Source organism: Ranitomeya imitator, chromosome 10 (assembly GCF_032444005.1).
Source record: "Ranitomeya imitator isolate aRanImi1 chromosome 10, aRanImi1.pri, whole genome shotgun sequence".
In the NCBI taxonomy this organism is placed as follows: Eukaryota; Metazoa; Chordata; class Amphibia; order Anura; family Dendrobatidae; genus Ranitomeya; species Ranitomeya imitator.
The window spans coordinates 37,067,222-37,091,607 of record NC_091291.1 but is presented as its reverse complement, the minus strand read 5'-3'; the positions used below and the strand labels follow the sequence as shown (position 1 = coordinate 37,091,607).

General features: G+C 42.9%; 1 protein-coding gene across 1 annotated transcript; it reads right to left on the bottom strand.

The window, feature by feature from the left end:
- On the bottom strand, nt 1-23,911 carry LOC138651318 (protein kinase C delta type-like). Its single transcript, XM_069741411.1, has 8 exons — nt 23,820-23,911; nt 20,759-21,075; nt 18,153-18,289; nt 4,802-5,055; nt 4,583-4,645; nt 3,859-4,413; nt 3,694-3,737; nt 1-3,537 (listed from the first exon to the last, which is right to left on the bottom strand). The coding sequence occupies exons 3-7, from the start codon at nt 18,225-18,227 to the stop codon at nt 3,713-3,715; spliced, it is 972 nt and encodes a 323-aa protein (XP_069597512.1). The 5' UTR covers nt 18,228-18,289; nt 20,759-21,075; nt 23,820-23,911; the 3' UTR covers nt 1-3,537; nt 3,694-3,712.
- Nucleotides 23,912-24,386: the final 475 nt, after the last annotated feature.

Sequence of the window (24,386 nt, the reverse complement as noted above, 5' to 3'; positions counted from 1 at the left end):
ATAAACATAAGAAACTACTTTTGTGTTCTAATTTCTAAACCTATCTATGGGCCGTGTTGATCCAGAGGAAGGCGAAAACCCCCTGTGAGGAATCGGCCAATTATCCTCATATCAGGGGGGAAAATTCCTTCCTGACCCCAAATATGGCGATCAGATTAAATCCCAGGATCAAAAGCCGAAATCTCTAACTACATGCTATGTGTCTATGTGTGGGGGCCTATACCTATCATGTAGTGTGGGCCTATACCTATCATGTAGTGTGGATCTATACCTATCATGTAGTGGGGGCCTATACCTATCATGTAGTGGGGGCCTATACCTATCATGTAGTGGGAGCCTATACCTATCATGTAGTGTGGATCTATACCTATCATGTAGTGTGGGCCTATACCTATCATGTAGTGGGGGCCTATACCTATCATGTAGTGGGGGCCTATACCTATCATGTAGTGGGAGCCTATACCTATCATGTAGTGTGGATCTATACCTATCATGTAGTGGGGGCCTATACCTATCATGTAGTGGGGGCCTATACCTATCATGTAGTGTGGGCCTATACCTATCATGTAGTGGGGGCCTATACCTATCATGTAGTGTGGGCCTATACCTATCATGTAGTGGGGGCCTATACCTATCATGTAGTGGGGGCCTATACCTATCATGTAGTGTGGGCCTATACCTATCATGTAGTGTGGGCCTATACCTATCATGTAGTGTGGATCTATACCTATCATGTAGTGTGGGCCTAAATCTATCATGTAGTGTGGGCCTATACCTATCATGTAGTGTGGATCTATACCTATCATGTAGTGTGGATCTATACCTATCATGTAGTGTGTATCTATACCTATCATGTAGTGTGGGCCTATACCTATCATGTAGTGTGGTCCTATACCTATCATGTAGTGGGGGCCTATACCTATCATGTAGTGGGGGCCTATACCTATCATGTAGTGGGGGCCTATATCTATCATGTAGTGTGTATCTATACCTATCATGTAGTGTGGGCCTATACCTATCATGTAGTGGGGGCCTAAATCTATCATGTAGTGTGGGCCTATACCTATCATGTAGTGTGGATCTATACCTATCATGTAGTGTGGGCCTATACCTATCATGTAGTGGGGGCCTATACCTATCATGTAGTGTGGGCTTATACCTATCATGTAGTGGGGGCCTATACCTATCATGTAGTGTGGGCTTATACCTATCATGTAGTGGGGGCCTATACCTATCATGTAGTGTGGGCCTATACCTATCATGTAGTGGGGGCCTATACCTATCATGTAGTGTGGGCTTATACCTATCATGTAGTGGGGGCCTATACCTATCATGTAGTGTGGGCCTATACCTATCATGTAGTGGGGGCCTATACCTATCATGTAGTGTGGGCCTATACCTATCATGTAGTGGGGGACTATACCTATCATGTAGTGTGGATCTATACCTATCATGTAGTGTGGGCCTATACCTATCATGTAGTGGGGGCCTACACCTATCATGTAGTGGGGGACTATACCTATCATGTAGTGTGGATCTATACCTATCATGTAGTGTGGTCCTATACCTATCATGTAGTGGGGGACTATACCTATCATGTAGTGTGGATCTATACCTATCATGTAGTGTGGGCCTATACCTATCATGTAGTGTGGGCCTATACCTATCATGTAGTGGGGGCCTATATCTATCATGTAGTGTGTATCTATACCTATCATGTAGTGTGGATCTATACATATCATGTAGTGGGGGCCTATACCTATCATGTAGTGTGGATCTATACCTATCATGTAGTGTGGGCCTATACCTATCATGTAGTGTGTATCTATACCTATCATGTAGTGGGGGCCTATATCTATCATGTAGTGTGTATCTATACCTATCATGTAGTGTGGATCTATACCTATCATGTAGTGGGGGCCTATACCTATCATGTAGTGGGGGACTATACCTATCATGTAGTGTGGATCTATACCTATCATGTAGTGTGGGCCTATACCTATCATGTAGTGTGGGCCTATACCTATCATGTAGTGGGGGCCTATACCTATCATGTAGTGTGGGCCTATACCTATCATGTAGTGGGGGACTATACCTATCATGTAGTGTGGATCTATACCTATCATGTAGTGTGGGCCTATACCTATCATGTAGTGGGGGCCTACACCTATCATGTAGTGGGGGCATATACCTATCATGTAGTGGGGGCCTATACCTATCATGTAGTGGGGGCCTATACCTATCATGCAGTGTGGCCCTATACCTATCATGTAGTGTGGGCCTAAATCTATCATGTAGTGGGGGCCTATACCTATCATGTAGTGTGGGCCTATATCTATCATGTAGTGTGGTCCTATACCTATCATGTAGTGTGGGCCTATACCTATCATGTAGTGTGGATCTATACCTATCATGTAGTGTGGATCTATACCTATCATGTAGTGTGGGCGTATACCTATCATGTAGTGTGGATCTATACCTATCATGTAGTGGGGGCCTACACCTATCATGTAGTGTGGGCCTATACCTATCATGCAGTGTGGGCCTATACCTATCATGTAGTGGGGGCCTACACCTATCATGTAGTGGGGGCCTATACCTATCATGTAGTGTGGATCTATACCTATCATGTAGTGGGGGCCTATACCTATCATGTAGTGTGGGCCTATACCTATTATGTAGTGTGGATCTATACCTATCATGTAGTGGGGGCCTATACCTATCATGTAGTGTGGGCCTATACCTATCATGCAGTGTGGGCCTATACCTATCATGTAGTGGGGGCCTACACCTATCATGTAGTGGGGGCCTATACCTATCATGTAGTGTGGGCCTATACCTATCATGTAGTGTGGTCCTATACCTATCATGTAGTGTGGATCTATACCTATCATGTAGTGGGGGCCTATACCTATCATGTAGTGTGGGCCTATACCTATCATGTAGTGGGGGCCTATACCTATCATGTAGTGTAGGCCTATACCTATCATGTAGTGTGGATCTATACCTATCATGTAGTGTGGATCTATACCTATCATGTAGTGTGGGCCTATACCTATCATGTAGTGGGGGCCTATACCTATCATGTAGTGTGGGCCTATACCTATCATGTAGTGGGGGCCTATACCTATCATGTAGTGGGGGCCTATACCTATCATGTAGTGTGGACCTATACCTATCATGTAGTGTGGGTGATGTGGATGTGATGGGTGAAATACTTACCCGGCCTGTGCTGAGGTGAGTTCAGGGATAATGGCCCATATTAGACTATTATTCCTGAACTCACAAGATGGACACTAGCACAGGCCTCTCCCGATGGCGCAGAAGATCTTCGGGCTTGAGTGATGTGAAGAACCAGCCCAGGATTGGAGGATGCAGAGTAAAGGGCCTGGTGCAGCGACACAATGGCAGTGGTCCGACATGAAGATGTTATGGAGAGACATGATGTTCTAGGGCAGCCGAGGTGACAAACAGCAGCAGAGATCTCAGGTACGGGTCAGGAGGCACAAAGTTCTGGGCAGTTGGCACAGGCTCATCCTGCAAGACATAAGAGGAAGACATTTCAACAACTTCTATCTCCTGGATCTTCTGTTATCATAGAGGAATGGCCATCATAATGAACCATTCACCTAGGAAACATCAGATATGATGTATGGGTATAATCGGTGTCCTGTGTGTACAGCGGCCACTCACCTGATGATCTTCGATGGTTTCACAGGCCAGATCTTCTCATCCACCTAAGAATAACAGAGACATGGTCATTGGCAGAAACACTGGGAAAAGACAAGGACGGTGATAATGGCCACAAGGTGAGAAGGACATTTGATGGGATTTATCCTCAGAGAAAGTTGATCTTACCGGGCCCAGCTTGGTGACACGTAATTGAAGCCGGCTATGGGGTTAAAGGCTTTCTTTTCCTCCGGCCACTGCATAAGATGTTTCTCCAGAACTGGCCTGAATGGTATGAATGGTGGCTGTGCTCTCCTTTCCTCCAGATCCTCCCAGCCGATGGTGGTAAAGAATGGATGCTCTCGGATGTTCCCGCTCACACCCAGTCGCTTCTGAGGCTTTTTGCACAGCAGCTTCTTGATAAGATCTTGCATGTCAGCATCAAGCCAAGATGGAATTTCAGGCTCTCCTTTGGTAATAGCTCTGTGAGCCATTTTGCTGACGGAGCCGGTGTAAAATGGGGAGTGACCAGTTGCCATCTCGGACACCACAATCCCCAGGCTCCACCAATCCACTGCTGTACCATACCCTTTTTTGCGAAGCACCTCTGGGGCCATGAAATGGAAAGTGCCCGTTACTCCAGTGATGTTATTGGAGGAGGTGACGCCATCTTGGGCAAGCCCAAGGTCGATGATACGGATGTGGCCATCGGCATCCAACATGATGTTATCCGGCTTAATATCTCTGCAATGAAAAAAAAACATCAGAGAAAGAAATCTGCCGAATGATACAGGAGATGGAATATGGGTCACTGCAAGATCAGGTGGAATAGGGAGACAGGAGCCCAGGAAAGTTGGGGGTAATATTACTAGAACGTAAAGGGGACAGAGAGAAGGAGGAGAGTTCTGCTCACCGGTGGACGATGTTGTGTTCGTGGAGGAACTGGAGGCCACATACGATCTCTGCTGTGTAGAATCTGATGGAGAGAACAGAGTGTAGAATCAATGTCATCGCTGGAACCTCCTTCCTGCCTGGGCCACATTCCCTGCCAGTCCTTTCCCAGCTCCATCCCAACCTCAGCTTTTATTTCCACCCCTCCTCTCACTTTTTGGTATATCTTCCTCTTTCTCACCTTACATAGTCGATGTTCAGAGAGCCATTCGTCTCAATCAAAGCCTCGAGGCTGCCGCCGGACAGATATTCCATGATGAAATACGCACGCTTCCGAGACTGGTGTGCGGCATACAGGTGACATAGGAATGGGCAGTCTCGGGCCGCCAGGAGTATCCGCCGCTCTCTCATAATGATGTTCTCATTAACCTCCTTCTTCTTGATCATCTTCACAGCCATACAGATGTTTCGGCCTGGGACTGATGTCAGGACAACCTGGAGAAAGGAAAAGACTATGGTTGGAAAATGTGTATGGGAGGTGGAAAACAGCTGGTTCATCTACTGCACAAGAAACGGGTGGACTGAGTGGTTTGTGAGTCTGCTGGCATCCTGGACTTTATAGCAGAGCAATGCTAAGCTATTGGCGTGATGCACTGTCTGCTCCACGAATGCTCTATGGAAAGGCCTTAAAGGGGTATTCCATTATCACCATATGAGAATAAATAGGACAAACACTGGATGGCATTTACAGCTGGTTGGGGTTCAGTATTGGTCTTATTTGAATGTGCTGCCAATTTAAAGTTTACTGAAACATAGAGGTCAACGTACCACTCTGGCAAAAATTAAGAGACCACCACATCAAAACCCTGCCATGGCCAGCCCAAACTCCAGACCCAAACACCATTGAAAACCTCTGGAATGTAATCAAGAGGACAGGGCCTGTTTAAAGCAAAGTGGGGCCCTAGGCAAAAGTTTAAGATGGCGCACCAAATGCTGCCATATTGCATATCACACAGAATCATTTCTGCTGTGTTTGCATGCGCTGAGTTCAAGCCGCTAAATGAGTGTGATCGACAATATTGAAGTTGTTTGCTTGTTTCCCAGCCTCTTTACACCAACTGAGAAAGAACGGGAACAGAACAATCACTATTAAATCAATCTGTCCCAATACAGTATCATGCTATCAGCAGCATATCTACAGTTTACACCGGCGATGTGCTGCTGTGAACAATGATTTTTGTTCCCGTATAAACAATTCAATCACTCGATGAATATGCAGTATTTTGCTCTTTTAGTATAATACACCCCATAGTCCTCCACAAAGTATAATGTGCACCACAGTCCTCCTCATAGCATAATGTGCACCACAGTCCTCCATATTGTAAAATGCACACCCTATAGTCCTCCATATAATATCATGTGCTTCATAGTCCTCCATATAGTATAATACACTCCCCATACTCCTCCATATAGTATAATACACTCCCTATAGTCCTCTATATAGTATAGTACACTCCATATAATCCTCTATATATTAAAATACACTGCTCAGTCCTCCATATGGTATAATACATTCCTCATAGTCCGACATATAGTATAATACACTCCTCAGTCCGCATGTAATGGAAAAGGGGGCACCACGGATCATGGGATACCACCAGGACCTAAGATATATGAGCATACACAAAAAAAGAGAAACAGACAAGGTCCTAAAAAAGGGGATCACCACAACAAAGATATGGCAAGAAATATACACAGCTTTATTGAAATATATATACAAACAAGGGTAACAAACACATAGACATATAAAAACACTTAAAAAGCATACAAATGCTGTACACAACGGCCCCTAATACGGCCGTACCCCACATAGGACTCAAACTATATGTACATAATATAATAACCTAGAACCAAAAATGGTCATAGAATGATAGATATAGGCCAAGCTACCTAGGCACTCCCCTGGGTACTACAAATGGAAACAGACCACTGATAGTGTAAATGCAAAAATAGCAAAGCTATACAGCCCACATAGACATACAAATCCCTGCACTACAAGTGCTGAATAAGGGACACAAATACACGAACCTGCCTAGCAAATGGAAACGACAGGTGTGTGCAAGACGATACATGAATGTCAAGCAGCAAAGGTATCAGCATAATACCTCAATAGCATATGACCAACAGTCTGCCATGCCACTATACAGAAAAATAGCACCAAAATGGCATAGGCTGTAGAGATAGCGTATTACCCAGGGCACATAATGCCCAAGCCTGCAGCGCCTGGAAAAGGAGTCCTAATGTGGGCTACTAAGAGACCCAACGCGTATCGCCACCACACCGGGCAGCTTCGTCAGGGGTAATCACCCCTGGAAAAGGAGTCCTAATGTGGGCTACTAAGAGACCCAACGCGTATCGCCACCACACCGGGCGGCTTCGTCAGGGGTAATCACTGTATAGTGGCATGGCAGACTGTTGGTCATATGCTATTGAGGTATTATGCTGATACCTTTGCTGCTTGACATTCATGTATCGTCTTGCACACACCTGTCGTTTCCATTTGCTAGGCAGGTTCGTGTATTTGTGTCCCTTATTCAGCACTTGTAGTGCAGGGATTTGTATGTCTATGTGGGCTGTATAGCTTTGCTATTTTTGCATTTACACTATCAGTGGTCTGTTTCCATTTGTAGTACCCAGGGGAGTGCCTAGGTAGCTTGGCCTATATCTATCATTCTATGACCATTTTTGGTTCTAGGTTATTATATTATGTACATATAGTTCGAGTCCTATGTGGGGTACGGCCGTATTAGGGGCCGTTGTGTACAGCATTTGTATGCTTTTTAAGTGTTTTTATATGTCTATGTGTTTGTTACCCTTGTTTGTATATATATTTCAATAAAGCTGTGTATATTTCTTGCCATATCTTTGTTGTGGTGATCCCCTTTTTTAGGACCTTGTCTGTTTCTCTTTTTGTGTACACTCCTCAGTCCTCCATATAGTATAATACACTCCTCAGTCCTCCATATAGTATAATATAGTATTACACCAATGCCTCTACCTTGTGCCAGTCATTACACTGGCTACCCATCCACTCCAGAATCCAGTACAAAACTATCACCCTAATCCACAAAGCACTCCATGGCTCAGCACCACCCTACATCTCCTCTCTGGTCTCAGTCTACCACCCTACCCGTGCCCTCCGCTCCGCTAATGACCTCAGGTTAGCATCCTCAATAATCAGAACCTCCCACTCCCGTCTCCAAGACTTTACACGTGCTGCGCCGATTCTTTGGAATGCACTACCCAGGTTAATATGACTAATCTCCAATCCCCACAGTTTTAAGCGCGCCCTAAAAAAGCATTTGTTCTGACTGGCCTACCACATCAACGCATTAACCTAACTATCCCTGTGTGGCCCATTCAAAAAAAAAACATAATCAGGTTCCTTGGATCATGTTCTTATACACTTCATGTAGTTAATAGCCTCTGTGTCTGTGTCCTCATAGTCCTCCATATATTAAAATACACTGCTTAGTCCTCCATATAGCATAATGCACTCCTCATTGTGCTCCATATAGTATAATACACTCCTCATAGTCCTCCATATATTAAAATACACTCCTCAGTCCTCCATACAGTATAATGCACTCCTCATAGTGCTCGGTATAGTATAATGCACCGCCATAGTCATCCATGTAGTACAATTCACTTCCGATAGTATAATGCACCCCATAGTTCTTCATATAATATAATGTATTCTTCATAGTCCTCGATACAGTATAATGCAGCCCACATATAGCATAATGCTGCCACCCACACAGAGTATAATGCAGCCACCCCACAGAATATAATGTTGCCCCCTGAGTATAATGCAGCCCCGCCATACAACATAATGTAGCCCCCAATAGAATATAATGCAGCCCCCTCATATAGTGTAATGCAGCCCCATCCATAGAATATATGGTAACCCCCTCATAGAGTATAATGCAGCCCCCATACAATATTATATAGCCCCTCCATAGAATAAAATGTAGCCCTCCTCATATAGTGTAATAAAACCCCCCATAGAATATAATGTAGCCCCCTCATAGAGTATAGTGAAGCCCCCATACAATATGATCTAGCCCCATATAATATAATGCAATCCCCCATAAAATACAATGTAGCTCCCTCAGAGTATGATGTAATCACCCCTCACAGAATATAATACATTTAATATATAGAGTAAATGTAATACATAGAATATAATGTAGCCCTCATAGAATATAATACAACCCACCTCCCCATAGAATATAATGTAGTCACATAAAAGAGTATGATGCAATCCTCCTCATAAAATATAATACAGCCCCCCATAGACTATAATATAGCCCCCAGATAATATAATACAGCCCAACTTCCCATAGAATATAATGTAGCCCCATCAAAGAGAATGATGCAATCCTCCTTCATAAAATCTAATACAGCCCCCCATAGAATATAATACAGCCCTCCACCATAGAAACTAATACAGCCCTCTCCCATAGAATATAATGCAGCCCACCATAAAATATAATACAGCACTTCCCCATAGAATATAATACAGCCCTCCTCCATATATTTTTGTGCCAGAAGCAGTGTAAAAGACTGGAGGAAAGCATGCAAGACGCATGAAAGCTGTGATTAAAAATCAGGGTTATTCCACAAAATATTGATTTCTGAACTCTTCCTGAGTTAAAACATTAGTATTGTTGTTTCTAAATGATTATGAACTTGTTTGCTTTGCATTAATTGAGGTCTGAAAGCACAGGTTTTTTTTTTTTTTTAATTTTGACCATTTTTGTCAGAAAAAAATACAAAATGTAATGCTTGGAACGTTGGAGACATATTGTCAGAAGTTTATAGAATAAAATAACAATTTACATTTTACTCAAAAATATACCTATAAAGAGGAAAATCAGAGAAACTGAAAATGTTGCAGTAGCAGTATATATAGAGTAGTACATGGAAATAAAGTATGTCACCCCAACTCCCCACAGATGAAATCCCAGAGATAAGCTCTTTGATGGATCAGATGAACCCAACTATGGTGATGAGATGACCCAATACGTGAAATAATCTAGGGGGGCTGGGGAGCGTCGGGATGTTTTTCAGTCATCCCAAAGAAGAACACTTCAATGAATATCTCCCTACAGAAGACAACGGATGGAGATACAATGACAAAGACAGGTTGATATAGAAAAATATATAAAAACTTACTTTTCCAAAGCTGCCTCTACCCAAGACTTTATGGAAGGCAAAGTTGGTAATGTCAAGCCTGGCATAGGGGCTGGATGTTCCGGTGTCTCTGCTGCATCCAGGTGTTGGTTCTCCTTCCTCCAATCCATCGTCTTCGGCCTCTCTCCTCTTCTTCCTGAATCCAGCAGTGGTAATACTCACCTCTTCTCTCTTCCTCTTCTCCACTCTCTTCTCCACTCTCTTCTCCTCTCTCCTCTTCTTCCTGAATCCATCAGTGGTATCACTCTCCTCTTCTCTCTTCCTCTTCTCCTCTCTCTTTCTCTTCTCCTCGCTCCTCCTCTCGCCCTCTTCTCCTCCTCCAGTAGTCGCCATTCTCAGTAATCTCTTCCCGCCTGTAGACCTCGGTGCAATCACTTCAGCCGACAGTTGAAAGTAAACGGCAGTTGGTCGTGTGCAGGTGACCAGAGGTCAGAGGTCACAAAACCCTCAGGTGGCTCCTCCAGGCAGCGGCTCCTGCCCTGCTCTGCCCTATACACTGTGATGTGGGCATCATGGGTGACAGTTTAGGGTCCAGAGGAACGGCAGAGAACTTCATGGCGGCTGTTAGTGCTGTTTTTTTAAATTTCAGAATACATTCTTTTTATCGACATGCACAGAGATGTAATCATATGCCAAGAATACATAAAAAGACAACATAATATAAAATCCCAGCTCTTCCCATTACTAATCTAATTCTAGGGTTTCCATATATTTGAAAAATCTTTAATTTTATCTTTTGAGCTATAATACTATTTCTCATGCATCACAGTTACTAGAGATTAGCAAATCAATTTGATGCCGATTTAATTTGCATCACAATTAAACAAATTCTCTGCAACCGGCAAATTTGAACAATTTGTGATTTAAGTCAACTGAAATGCCAAAAAATGGCCACTACCAAGCAAGAGAAGTCTCACTTGACTTCAAGGGCGGCTGCACAGGCTTCCACATACAGCCTCGCAGCCGTCACATCACATGATTACGAGGGTGTAGAAGTTCACCTGGTATGGTGGATTCATAAAGCAGCAGATAAATCAGAGGCATCCACTTTTAGATAAAGCATCCTCCTGGTGGTGTGGGACAGGAGCATTGGGAAAAAAATGATTTTATTTCTTGGATGGCTTGGTCTAATTTGGTGAACATGGTAGCACCTTAAATCCTGGCATATGACTTAGAAATGGAGGTCAATGGATAATGTTTAGCAAAAGACTCAGCACTCAAACTTGGACATGGCTCATATCATAGAAGTGTGGCCGGACTCGGCAGATAACCTAATAGTAAATATACCTGGTTAGAATTATAAGTGACTAGGGTTCAGCGACTTTTACTTTTTTAGGGTCAAGTCGGTTTTTGCAAAACCTGACTATCTCAAAAGTCGAGTCGAGTGAAATCGGCCGATTATCGCGTAAAGTCGGGTCGGGGATCGACCGAAACACGAAACCCAATGCTAGTCAATGAGGGAGCATAGTCGGCAGTGAGTGGAGGCCTGGAAAACACTTACAGTGCCCATTTTAATGGCAAAAACATCCATTCTTGTTACTGAAGCTTGTCAATCTTAATTTACCTTATAATAATAGTTAGGGATTGGACATTGGGGGTCATTTGGCTAAAGTTGTGGGGGGTATGGCTGGGTCAAGTATTTAGTGGGCCCAGGAAACGTGGACCACGTCACGGCAGTGGAGCAGGGAGAGGTAAGTATTTCAACTTTGCAAGTGCTGTGATCCTGAGCAAGCAGGGGGCCCACTCGTTCGCATTGCCACTGGCACAGGGCCCCTCAAAGTACGGCGGTGTGTTTGCATGGAGGGGGCGCCTCCCACCGGCAGCGACACTTTTGCATACTATGAGGGGCCCTGTGCCAGTGACGCCGCCAACGAGTATCCCCCCACCTGATGAAGGAACCTGCACTTTTATCTGCACCTTCCTCTTTGTCCCCGTGTAAGGTGGTATAGTATGCGGGAAGGGGAACTTCACCTTCAGCAGGGTCAGAATCTGGCTGAGTAGCGTGCAAGGGGAATGTAGCGGTCTGGGTCAATGTACCAGCAGAGTCATCTAGCACTGGCTGGGCAATGGGCAGGATGAGGAGGAAACACAGATATAGTCCCAAATACAAAAGTAGGCTAAAATCAGTTCAAAATTGGTAACAGGACTAACCAGGCGGCATTGCTTTGTTCAGTGGAGGACAACTGTAATGAGAGGCTGACACAGTGAGTAGGCCCAAATCAGTAAGTAGTCTAAATGCATTTCAAAATTGGTAACAGTAGTAAACAGGCGGCACTGCTTTGTTCAGTGGAGGAGAACAGCAAGGAGCAGCAGACACCGTTAGTAGGCCCCAACCCAACTAGTAGGCCAAATGCAGTGTAATATTAACAACAACAACTTAACGAGAGCCTGAAAATGGAAGTTCAGGACAGGAAACCAGGAGAACAGCAAGGAGCGTCAGACACCGTTAGTAGGCCCCAACCCAACTAGTAGCCCCACGGCAGTTGTTCCATTTAACAACTATTTAACAAGAGTCTGAAGATAGAAGCTCAGGAAAGGCAACCAGGAGAACACCTTGGAGCGGCAGACACTGTTAGTAGGCCCCAACCAAGCTAGTAGCCCCACTGCAGTTTTAAAATTCCGATAGGCTGAAAACCTGATAATTGCAGGTCCTTTTTTTTTAAGAGGACAGCTGTATTGAGTGGCACAGCCAGACACTGCTAGTAGGCCTTACACCACAAAGTTGGCTCGATGCAGGTTTAAAAAAGGTTACATGGGTACACGGTCAGCATTGGTGTGGTCAGTGGAGAACTATTGGAAGGAGGGACCGCAGACAGACTTAGTAGACCTAACATAAAAAAGTGGGCTCTATGCATTTTTAATTAGGTTCCAGGGGTACACAGGCAGCATTGGTGTGGTCAGCGGAAGACTATTGGAAGGAGGGACCGCAGACAGACTTAGTAGGCCTAACATAAAAAAGTAGGCTCTATGCACTTTTAATTAGGTTCCAGGGGTACACAGGCAGCATTGGTGTGGTCAGCGGAGGACTATTGGAAGGAGGGACGGCAGACATAATTAGTAGGCCTAAAATAAAAAAAAGGTGGCTCTATGCACTTTTAAATAGCATCCAGGGGTACACAGGCAGCATTGGTGTGGTCAGCGGAGGACTTTTGGAAGGTGGGACCGCACACAGACTTAGTAGGCCTAAAATAAAAAAAGTAGGCTCTATGCACTTTTAATTAGGTTCCAGGGGTACACAGGCAGCATTGGTGTGGTCAGCAGAGGACTGTTGGAAGGAGGGAACGCAGACAGACTAAGTAGGCCTAAAATAAAAAAAGGTGGCTCAATGCACTTTTAAATAGCATCCAGGGGTACACAGGCAGCATTGGTGTGGTCAGCGGAGGACTATTGGAAGGAGGGACCGCAAATAGACTTAGTAGGCCTAACATAAAAAAGTATGCTCTATGCACTTTTAATTAGGTTCCAGGGGTACACAGGCAGCATTGGTGTGGTCAGAGGAGGACTATTGGAAGGAGGGACCGCAGATAGACTTAGTAGGCCTAAAATAAAAAAAGGTGGCTCTATGCACTTTTAAATAGGATCCAGGGGTACAAGGTCAGCATTGGTGTGGTCAGTGGAGGACTATTGGAAGGAGGGACCGCAGACAGACTTAGTAGGCCTAAAATAAAAAAATATATACACCAAAATTTGCTCTACAAATAACAAAATCTTGCCCTTCCCCAAACAAAGGGCAGAAAGTACCATACGTTAAATATCCATCACAAACCGTGTGATCCAGAAAGTAATTCGATCACTACTACAGTACTATTATAAGATATAAATTTTATTAGACATATATTTTTTCTAAAAACAAGAACAATGTAAAATAGTATGCATTACTACATAGATGAAAATGGTGCAAAATCCTCACAAATGAGGGACTATATTGCCATAAGTAGGCACCAAAAATTCCAGGCCAGGCACATACATACAGGAATATTACTGGATCATGGGGAGACCCCGTCTAATATGTATACAGCGTGTCAACATAACATATATACAAATGGCTTTTAAAGTTTCTAAAGTTACGTGCACCAATGCCCCTAATAGGGAGAGACACGAGATCATATGATGGTCTTCACCCATAGATTAACAATATGCCCAATGTATGTATATAACAACTTAATAAAAGGTATATTACCTGGTAGGTGGGCCTAGTGTGCGTACCTCGGCGTCCCTCTGCCCCGACGCGCGTTTCGCAGTAGCTTCTTCTGGAGGCGTGTCAGGGCAGGGGGTAAGCCGGTTTATATATAGTAACCCTTATTATTGATTGGGTGAAATCACAATACTAACGTCTTTCAGCTGATCGAGAGCGCCGAAGGTTTGTACAGAGCATTGTGGGCACTTCCTGTGCGGCACTATGGCAACTTCCCCCTCCTGTACGGAGACCGGAAATGCCGCACAGGTAGCCCCTCTGTATGTACCATACGTGCGCTCTTGTCCGGCCTTAATTACCGCCTCCCGTACAGAGACCGGAAGTGCCGGAATTCCACAGGGGCTCAAAGCTGTACGGAAGGATATTATGCCGAGGAGAAGCGGCGCATGCTCCGACGTACGGAACCAGTGAAATTGGAGAGTCGGGTAGCGGCACACAGAATCCGGAACGCCGAGTCGTCCAATTGTCCGACTCTGCATCTCCGCATCCCTATTGTCCGCCAGCCCTCCTCTCCCCTGGTCCGCCCTCGGACCATGCGCACATCCTGGCATAACCCTGAGATGATTCTTAATGCTAGTATGTAGATGTGGAGAGCATACCTAATTAAATAAAGTGTCTCGTGCAGTGATCCCTGTTATGTGGTAACTAATGTCACTAAGTAACTATAAGCTAAAACTAAAACATATATATTAAATATGTGATACATGATTTATTAAGAGCCCTATATGAATCTATAGATATAAAAAAAGTAATAATAAAATTAGTAGGGTCTTTTTGAACTGGGACGTGCACATGTGATAATTTCCCAGGATACTGTAGGGGTATCCCTCTAGCCCTTTGTGTCCATATAGAGTCCTTAAGATTTATAATGGATCATACCTACTATACTAAACATAATGTAAAACATAAATTGCTAAGACAAACGAAAAAACTTATCTATAAGAACATGCAGACAATTGTATAAAAAGCAATCCATATCCCAACTGGCGGTGGCATGGGGGTTGGGGTCAGAACAGTTAATAATTTAAGAAATAGAGGTGCAGAGAGATACATAAAGTGCATGTATACTAATGCCAGAAGCCTCGCCAACAAAATGGACGAATTAGAACTAATGTTGTTGGAGCATAATTATGACATGGTGGGGATATCTGAAACGTGGCTGGATGAGAGCCATGACTGGGCTGTTAACTTGCAGGGCTACAGCCTGTTCAGAAATGACCGTACAGATAAGCGAGGGGGAGGGGTGTGTCTATATGTAAAATCATCCTTAAAACCCATCCTGCGCGATAATATAGGTGAATTTAATGAAAATGTAGAATCCCTGTGGGTGGAGATAAGGGGAGGGGGAAAAAATAATAAATTACTGATAGGGGTTTGTTATAAATCTCCAAAAATAATGGAAGCAATGGAGAATATCCTCGTAAAGCAAATAGATGAAGCTGCGACTCAAGGAGAAGTCATTATTATGGGGGACTTCAACTACCCTGAAATAGATTGGGGAATAGAAACCTGCAGTTCCAGCAAAGGTAATCAGTTTTTGACAATTATGAGAGACAATTACCTTTCACAACTGGTTCAGGACCCAACAAGAAGGGGGGCACTGCTAGACCTAATATTAACCAACAGGCCAGACCGCATATCAAATATAAGGGTTGGGGGTCACTTGGGAAATAGCGATCACAAAATAATAAGTTTTCAAGTATCCTTTAAAAAGATGTGTAGTAGAGGGGTTACAAGGACACTAAACTTCAGGAGGGCAAATTTCCAACGGATGAGAGAGGATCTTGGTGCAATTAGCTGGGACGATATCCTGAGACACAAAAATACACAAAGAAAATGGGAGACGTTTATTAGCATCCTGGATAGGACCTGTGCACAGTATATACCGTATGGGAATAAACATACTAGAAATAGGAGGAAACCAATATGGCTAAATAGAGCTGTAAGGGGCGCAATAAGTGACAAAAAGAAAGCATTTAGAGAATTAAAGGAAGTAGGTAGTGAGGAGGCATTAAATAAATACAGAAAATTAAATAAATTCTGTAAAAAGCAAATCAAGGCAGCAAAGATTGAGACAGAGAGACTCATTGCCAGAGAGAGTAAAAATAATCCTAAAATATTCTTTAACTACATAAATAGTAAGAAACTAAAAAATGATAGTGTTGGCCCCCTTAAAAATAGTCTGGGTGAGATGGTGGATGAGGATGAGGAAAAAGCCAATATGCTAAATGACTTTTTTTCATCAGTATTTACACAAGAAAATCCCATGGCAGACAAAATGTCTAGTGATAAAAATTCCCAATTAAATGTCACCTGCTTAACCCAGCAGGAAGTGCGGCGGCGTCTAAAAATCACTAAAATTGACAAATCTCCGGGCCCGGATGGGATACACCCTCGAGTACTGCAGGAATTAAGTACAGTCATTGATAGACCATTATTTTTAATCTTTAAAGACTCCATAATAACAGGGTCTGTGCCACAGGACTGACGTATAGCAAATGTGGTGCCAATATTCAAAAAGGGGACAAAAACTGAACTCGGAAATTATAGGCCACTAAGCTTAACCTCTACTGTGGGTAAAATCCTGGAGGGCCTTCTAAGGGACGCTATACTGGAGTATCTGAAGAGGAATAACCTCATGACCCAGTATCAGCACGGGTTTACTAGGGACCGTTCATGTCAGACTAATTTGATCAGTTTCTATGAAGAGGTAAGTTCCAGATTGGACCAAGGGAACCCAGTGGATGTAGTGTATATGGACTTTTCAAAAGCTTTTGATACGGTGCCACACAAAAGGTTGATACATAAAATGAAAATAATGGGGATAGGGGAAAATATGTGCAAGTGGGTTGAGAGCTGGCTCAGGGATAGGAAACAAAGGATGGTTATTAATGGAGCACACTCGGACTGGGTAGCGGTTAGCAGTGGGGTACCACAGGGGTCAGTATTGGGCCCTCTTCTTTTTAACATATTTATTAATGACCTTGTAGGGGGCATTCAGAGTAGAATTTCAATATTTGCAGATGACACTAAACTCTGCAGGGTAATCAATACAGAGGAGGACAATTTTATATTACAGGATGATTTATGTAAACTAGAAGCTTGGGCTGATAAATGGCAAATGAGCTTTAATGGGGATAAATGTAAGGTCATGCACTTGGGTAGAAGTAATAAGATGTATAATTATGTGCTTAATTCTAAAACTCTGGGCAAAACCGTCAATGAAAAAGACCTGGGTGTATGGGTGGATGACAAACTTAAATTCAGTGGCCAGTGTCAGGCAGCTGCTACAAAGGCAAATAAAATAATGGGATGCATTAAAAGAGGCATAGATGCTCATGAGGAGAACATAATTTTACCTCTATACAAGTCACTAGTTCGACCACACTTAGAATACTGTGCACAGTTCTGGTCTCCGGTGTTTAAGAAAGACATAGCTGAACTAGAGCGGGTGCAGAGAAGAGCGACCAAGGTTATTAGAGGACTGGGGGGTCTGCAATACCAAGATAGGTTATTACATGGGGCTATTTAGTTTGGAAAAACGAAGACTAAGGGGTGATCTTATTTTAATGTATAAATATATGAGGGGACAGTACAAAGACCTTTCTGATGATCTTTTTAATCATAGACCTGAAACAGGGACAAGGGGGCATCCTCTGCGGCTGGAGGAAAAAAGGTTTAAGCATAATAACAGACGCGGATTCTTTACTGTAAGAGCAGTGAGACTATGGAACTCTCTGCCGTATGATGTTGTAATGAGTGATTCATTACTTAAATTTAAGAGGGGACTTGATACCTTTCTGGAAAAGTATAATGTTACAGGGTATATACACTAGATTCCTTGATAGGGCGTTGATCCAGGGAACTAGTCTGATTGCCGTATGTGGAGTCGGGAAGGAATTTTTTTCCCCAATGTGGAGCTTACTCTTTGCACATGGGGTTTTTTTTCCTTCCTCTGGATCAACATGTTAGGTTAGGCTATGGGTTGAACTAGATGGACATATAGTCTTCCTTCAACCTTAATAACTATGTAACTATGTAACTAGCATTAACTACCATAATAGAGTAATATGTATATACATAACAATAATACTATAATAGTTCTCCCTCCAAACGCCAGGGTGACCAGAGTTCAGCTCACCATCTTCATCTCAGGAGTCCTTATATGTTGGTCCCATTCTTCCTCAGTGGTTTCCCAGATGTTCACACTCCACATAAGAATATTGGACCCCTATGTTCCCAAAGCTGATGACGGCAATCATAAAGAGGAGTATGATACTGTAGTAAGACATATAAAAATAAAATGAATAAAAAAACCGACAAACAACACGTATGATAAAAAACATGTTGCTGGTGTGGCGAGAACCACCCAGCAATGTAGAAATAAATCCCCCCTGCCTGTCTACTTCCTCTCTTTTACAAAAATGCACCAAAACCAAAACCCTCATTTAGGCCCTGGGGTACCAGAGTTCCCAATCGGTATATCCATTGGCACTCTTTTTTAGCCAATCTTTTGCCCACATCTCCACCTCTTGGTCCCAAATCCAACATATCTATCCCCGTGAACATTAGTAATCTAGAGTTACTTTGATGGTATTGTTTAAAGTGTTTGGGAAGGGTCTTCAGTGTGGCATCATCAATGGCTGTTTTTGCCTTGTCTATATCTAGACAATGTTCTCGTACTCTAATTTTAAGCTCGCGGTCATCCCAATATAGACTTTACCGCATGGGCATTCAGCATGGTATATGATGCCCTTGGACGAGCATGTAATATGTGTCCTGATGTCAAATATTCTCGAGTTATCATGGTTTTTAAAGGTGGTACTTTTTTTCATGTTGGCACAGCCCTTGCAGATGCCACACGGAAAGAAACTCTTCCTGTTCGTGGTTTTGATATTCCTGGCTATTCTTTTCAGATCATACAGTTAGGGCCAGAAATATTTGGACAGTGACACAATTTTCGCGATTTGGGCTCTGCATGCCACCACATTGGATTTGAAATGAAACCTCTACAACAGAATTCAAGTGCAGATTGTAACGTTTAATTTGAAGGGTTGAACAAAAATATCTGATAGAAAATGTAGGAATTGTACACATTTCTTTACAAATACTCCACATTTTAAGAGGTCAAAAGTAATTGGACAAATAAACATAACCCAAACAAAATATTTTTATTTTCAATATTTTGTTGCAAATCCTTTGGAGGCAATCACTGCCTTAAGTCTGGAACCCATGGACATCACCAAACGCTGGGTTTCCTCCTTCTTAATGCTTTGCCAGGCCTTTACAGCCGCAGCCTTCAGGTCTTGCTTGTTTGTGGGTCTTTCCGTCTTAAGTCTGGATTTGAGCAAGTGAAATGCATGCTCAATTGGGTTTAGATCTGGAGATTGACTTGGCCATTGCAGAATGTTCCACTTTTTGGCACTCATGAACTCCTGGGTAGCTTTGGCTGTATGCTTGGGGTCATTGTCCATCTGTACTATGAAGCGCCGTCCAATCAACTTTGCAGCATTTGGCTGAATCTGGGCTGAAAGTATATCCCGGTACACTTCAGAATTCATCCGGCTACTCTTGTCTGCTCTTATGTCATCAATAAACACAAGTGACCCAGTGCCATTGAAAGCCATGCATGCCCATGCCATCACGTTGCCTCCACCATGTTTTACAGAGGATGTGGTGTGCCTTGGATCATGTGCCATTCCCTTTCTTCTCCAAACTTTTTTCTTCCCATCATTCTGGTACAGGTTGATCTTTGTCTCATCTGTCCATAGAATACTTTTCCAGAACTGAGCTGGCTTCTTGAGGTGTTTTTCTGCAAATTTAACTCTGGCCTGTCTATTTTTGGTATTGATGAATGGTTTGCATCTAGATGTGAACCCTTTGTATTTACTGTCATGGATTCTTCTCTTTACTGTTGACTTAGAGACAGATACACCTACTTCACTGAGAGTGTTCTGGACTTCAGTTGATGTTGTGAACGGGTTCTTCTTCACCAAATTAAGTATGCGGCGATCATCCACCACTGTTGTCATCCGTGGACGCCCAGGCCTTTTTGAGTTCCCAAGCTCACCAGTCAATTCCTTTTTTCTCAGAATGTACCCAACTGTTGATTTTGCTACTCCAAGCATGTCTGCTATCTCTCTGATGGATTTTTTCTTTTTTTTCAGCCTCAGGATGTTCTGCTTCACCTCAATTGAGAGTTCCTTTGACCGCATGTTGTCTGCTCACAGCAACAGCTTCCAAATGCAAAACCACACACCTGGAATCCACCCCTGACCTTTTAACTACTTCATTGATTACAGGTTAACGAGGGAGACGCCTTCAGAGTTAATTGCAGCCCTTAGAGTCCATTGTCCAATTACTTTTGGTCCCTTGAAAAAGAGGACGCTATGCATTACAGAGCTATGATTCCTAAACCCTTTCTCCGATTTGGATGTGGAAACTATCATATTGCAGCTGGGAGTGTGCACTTTCAGCCCATATTATATATATAATTGTATTTCTGAACATGTTTTTGTAAACAGCTAAAATAGCAAAACTTGTGTCACTGTCCAAATATTTCTGGCCCTAACTGTATGTGCTGGGTACCAGCATGTCTCGTAAACTGGGGGCTCTTTTAGCAACTAAGGACGGTTGTGCCGGTAGGATTTTTTTGAGAATTTGATCCGTAAATAAGATCTTCCAATGTTTCTGTATTATTTTACATAACTCCTCCCATTCAGTGCTGTAATTAGTAATAAATCTTACCTGGTTGTCCTGTACTGCATTCGTTGGTATTGATTGATTCCTATATAATAATTGTTGTCTCGGAGTGTTTTTTGCCTTCCAGTATCCTTTTTGAATGGCACGCCGGTTATAGCCTCTGTCTTGGAACCTGCTTCTTAATGATTTGGCTTGCACTTCAAATTGTTCTTCTTCCGAGCAGATTCTTTTGATCCGTAGATATTGGCCAATCGGTATGCTGTTAGTTGTGGATTTGGGATGTAATGATGACGCATGTAACAAAGAGTTGGTTGCTGTGGGTTTGCGGAATACTGTAGTAGATAGGTACCCCTCTGGTGATGCTGTAATGAGTAGATCCAGAAATTCAATTTCACGTCCAAATTTGTATGTTAGTCTGATATTTCTGTCATTTTGATTTAGTCTACTCATAAGAGCCTCAAGTTCTTCCACCGGACCTTCCCAAATAAACAGAATGTCATCAATGAAGCGAATCCAATTATGGATTCGCTCCACACCCTCAATCTCATTTTCCTGGAAGATGGACCATTCCCAGGCGCCCATAAATAAGTTGGCGTACGAGGGGGCACATGAGGCCCCCATCGCAGTACCCTGCAATTGTAGGTAGACACTCCCTGCAAACATGAAGACATTATGTGTGAGGATAAATTTTAACAGTTCCAGAATGAACTTAGATGTATCCTTCTCAATGTTGCTCTGGGCTAGGTATACCCCCGCTGCCTGTAGGCCATCCTTATGTCTGATGCTTGAGTAAAGGGCCTCAACATCGGCCGTGACCAGGACCATATTTTCAGTAAGTTGTATGCCCTCCAGACGTCCCAAGGCAGCGGTGGTATCCTTAATGTAGGAGGGTAATTGCACCACCAGTGGCTTAAGATAATATTCCACAATATCACAAATGATCTCACATAACCCTTCATTGGCGGCCACAATTGGTCTACCCGGAGGATCCTCCGGGTTTTTGTGGACCTTGGGTACCAGATATAATGTCGCCAATCTTGGGTGCAATTTGGTATATACAGTTAGGTCCATATATATTTGGACAGAGACAACATTTTTCTAATTTTGGTTATAGACATTACCACAATGAATTTTAAACAAAACAATTCAGATGCAGTTGAAGTTCAGACTTTCAGCTTTCATTTGAGGTTATCCACATTAAAATTGGATGAAGGGTTTAGGAGTTTCAGCTCCTTAACATGTGTCACCCTGTTTTTAAAGGGACCAAAAGTAATTGGACAGATTCAATAATTTTTTAAAAAATGTTAATTTTTAGTACTTGGTTGAAAACCCTTTGTTGGCAATGACTGCATGAAGTCTTGAACTCATGGACATCACCAGACGCTGTGTTTCCTCCTTTTTGATGCTCTGCCAGGCCTTCACTGCGGTGGTTTTTAGTTGCTGTTTGTTTGTGGGCCTTTCTGTCTGAAGTTTAGTCTTTAACAAGTGAAATGCTGCTCAATTGGGTTGAGATCAGGTGACTGACTTCGCCATTCAAGAATATTCCACTTCTTTGCTTTAATAAACTCCTGGGTTGCTTTGGCTTTATGTTTTGGGTCATTGTCCATCTGTAGTATGAAACGACGACCAATCAGTTTGGCTGCATTTGGCTGGATCTGAGCACACAGTATGGCTCTGAATACCTCAGAATTCATTCGGCTGCTTCTGTCCTGTGTCACATCATCAATAAACACTAGTGACCCAGTGCCACTGGCAGCCATGCATGCCCAAGCCATCACACTGCCTCCGCCGTGTTTACAGATGATGTGGTATGCTTTGGATCATGAGCTGTACCACGCCTTCGCCATACTTTTCTCTTTCCATCATTCTGGTAGAGGTTGATCTTGGTTTCATCTGTCCAAAGAATGTTCTTCCAGAACTGTGTAGGCTTTTTTAGATGTTTTTTTAGCAAAGTCCAGTCTAGCCTTTTTATTCTTGATGCTTATGAGTGGCTTGCACCGTGCAGTGAACCCTCTATATTTACCATCATGCAGCCTTCTCTTTATGGTAGATTTGGATATTGATGCGCCGACCTCCTGGAGAGTGTTGGTCACTTGGTCGGCTGTTGTGAAGGGGTTTCTCTTCAACATGGAGATTATTCTGCGCTCATCCACCACTGTTGTCTTCCGTGGGCGCCCAGGTCTTTTGGCATTGATGAGTTCACCAGTGCTTTCTTTCTTTCTCAAGATGTACCAAACTGTAGATTTTGCCACTCCTAATATTGTAGCAATTTTTCAGATGGGTTTTTTCTGTGTTCGCAGCCTAAGGATGGCTTGTTTCACCTGCATGGAGAGCTCCTTTGACTGCATATTTACTTCACAGCAAAACCTTCCAAATGCAAGCACCACACCTCAAATCAACTCCAGGCCTTTTATCTGCTTAATTGAGAATGATATAATGAAGGGATTGCCCACACCTGTCCATGAAATAGCCTTGGAGTCAATTGTCTAATTACTTTTGGTCCCTTTAAAAACAGGGTGACACATGTTAAGGAGCTGAAACTCCTAAACCCTTCATCCAATTTTAATGTGGATACCCTCAAATGAAAGCTGAAAGTCTGAACTTCAACTGCATCTGAATTGTTTTGTTTAAAATTCATTGTGCTAATGTCTATAACCAAAATTAGAAAAATGTTGTCTCTGTCCAAATATATATGGACCTAACTGTATGTCCAAGAGTTTTTTTGGGATGACGTTGCCCTCAAAAGCATCTGTAAGAATATCAACCAATTCCTCTTTAAACTTCACAGTAGGATTGTGAGTAAGAAGTTTATATTCATTAGTATTTGATAACAATCTTTCTGCTTGGGCTTCGTACATATGGTTAGGCCATATGACGACATTGCCCCCTTTGTCTGCTATTTTGAAGACAACGTCATCCCAACTCCTAAGTTCCCCCAGTGCTACCCTCTCCTCCCCAGTAAGGTTGTCAACACGAAATCTGCCGGATCTTGTATTGATATCCTCAACTTCACTGGTGACTATTTTAGTGAAGGTGTCTATAGCTGGAACTAATGTGAGCGGTGGGAATTTGTTTGACTTGTTGATTAAATTCATAGGAAACTTACTGGTATCGGTGTTGTTCTCCTCAAGGAGAGATACAAGTGCCTCCAATGCTTCCTGTTCCCCATCGTCCTCCTCAGCCCCTCCTGAGTTTTCTCTGTAATGCAGTTTTTTCAATATAAGTTTTCTGGCAAATAAGTGAAGGTCTTTTATTGTTGTGAACGCATCTAAATGAGAAGATGGGGAAAAGTTCAAACCCTTCTGTAGCACTCCCTCCTGTGCTGTTGTAAGCACATGTGTAGATAAATTTATTACCTTTACCGAGTCTCCCTTTCGGTTGTAATTCCCTTGGGCGGGTCTCTTTTTGGTAAATTGACGGGTTTTAGGTCCATTATATCCACTATAGGTGGTATCTCCTCCCTCACTCATGGACGAACCTGAGGCGATGGATGAACTCCTCGACATGGGCACAATTGATTTGTATATCAGTTATTGTAGAATATGTGCAATAGTGGTTGCACTATATGGTTAGTAGGTTATAGTATGTATATTAGTCATCTGTTTCACTGGAGTATAATTTATTAAGTAATGTCACTGTAGCTGTGTTTCTCAAAGGTAGCACTCTGGTATTT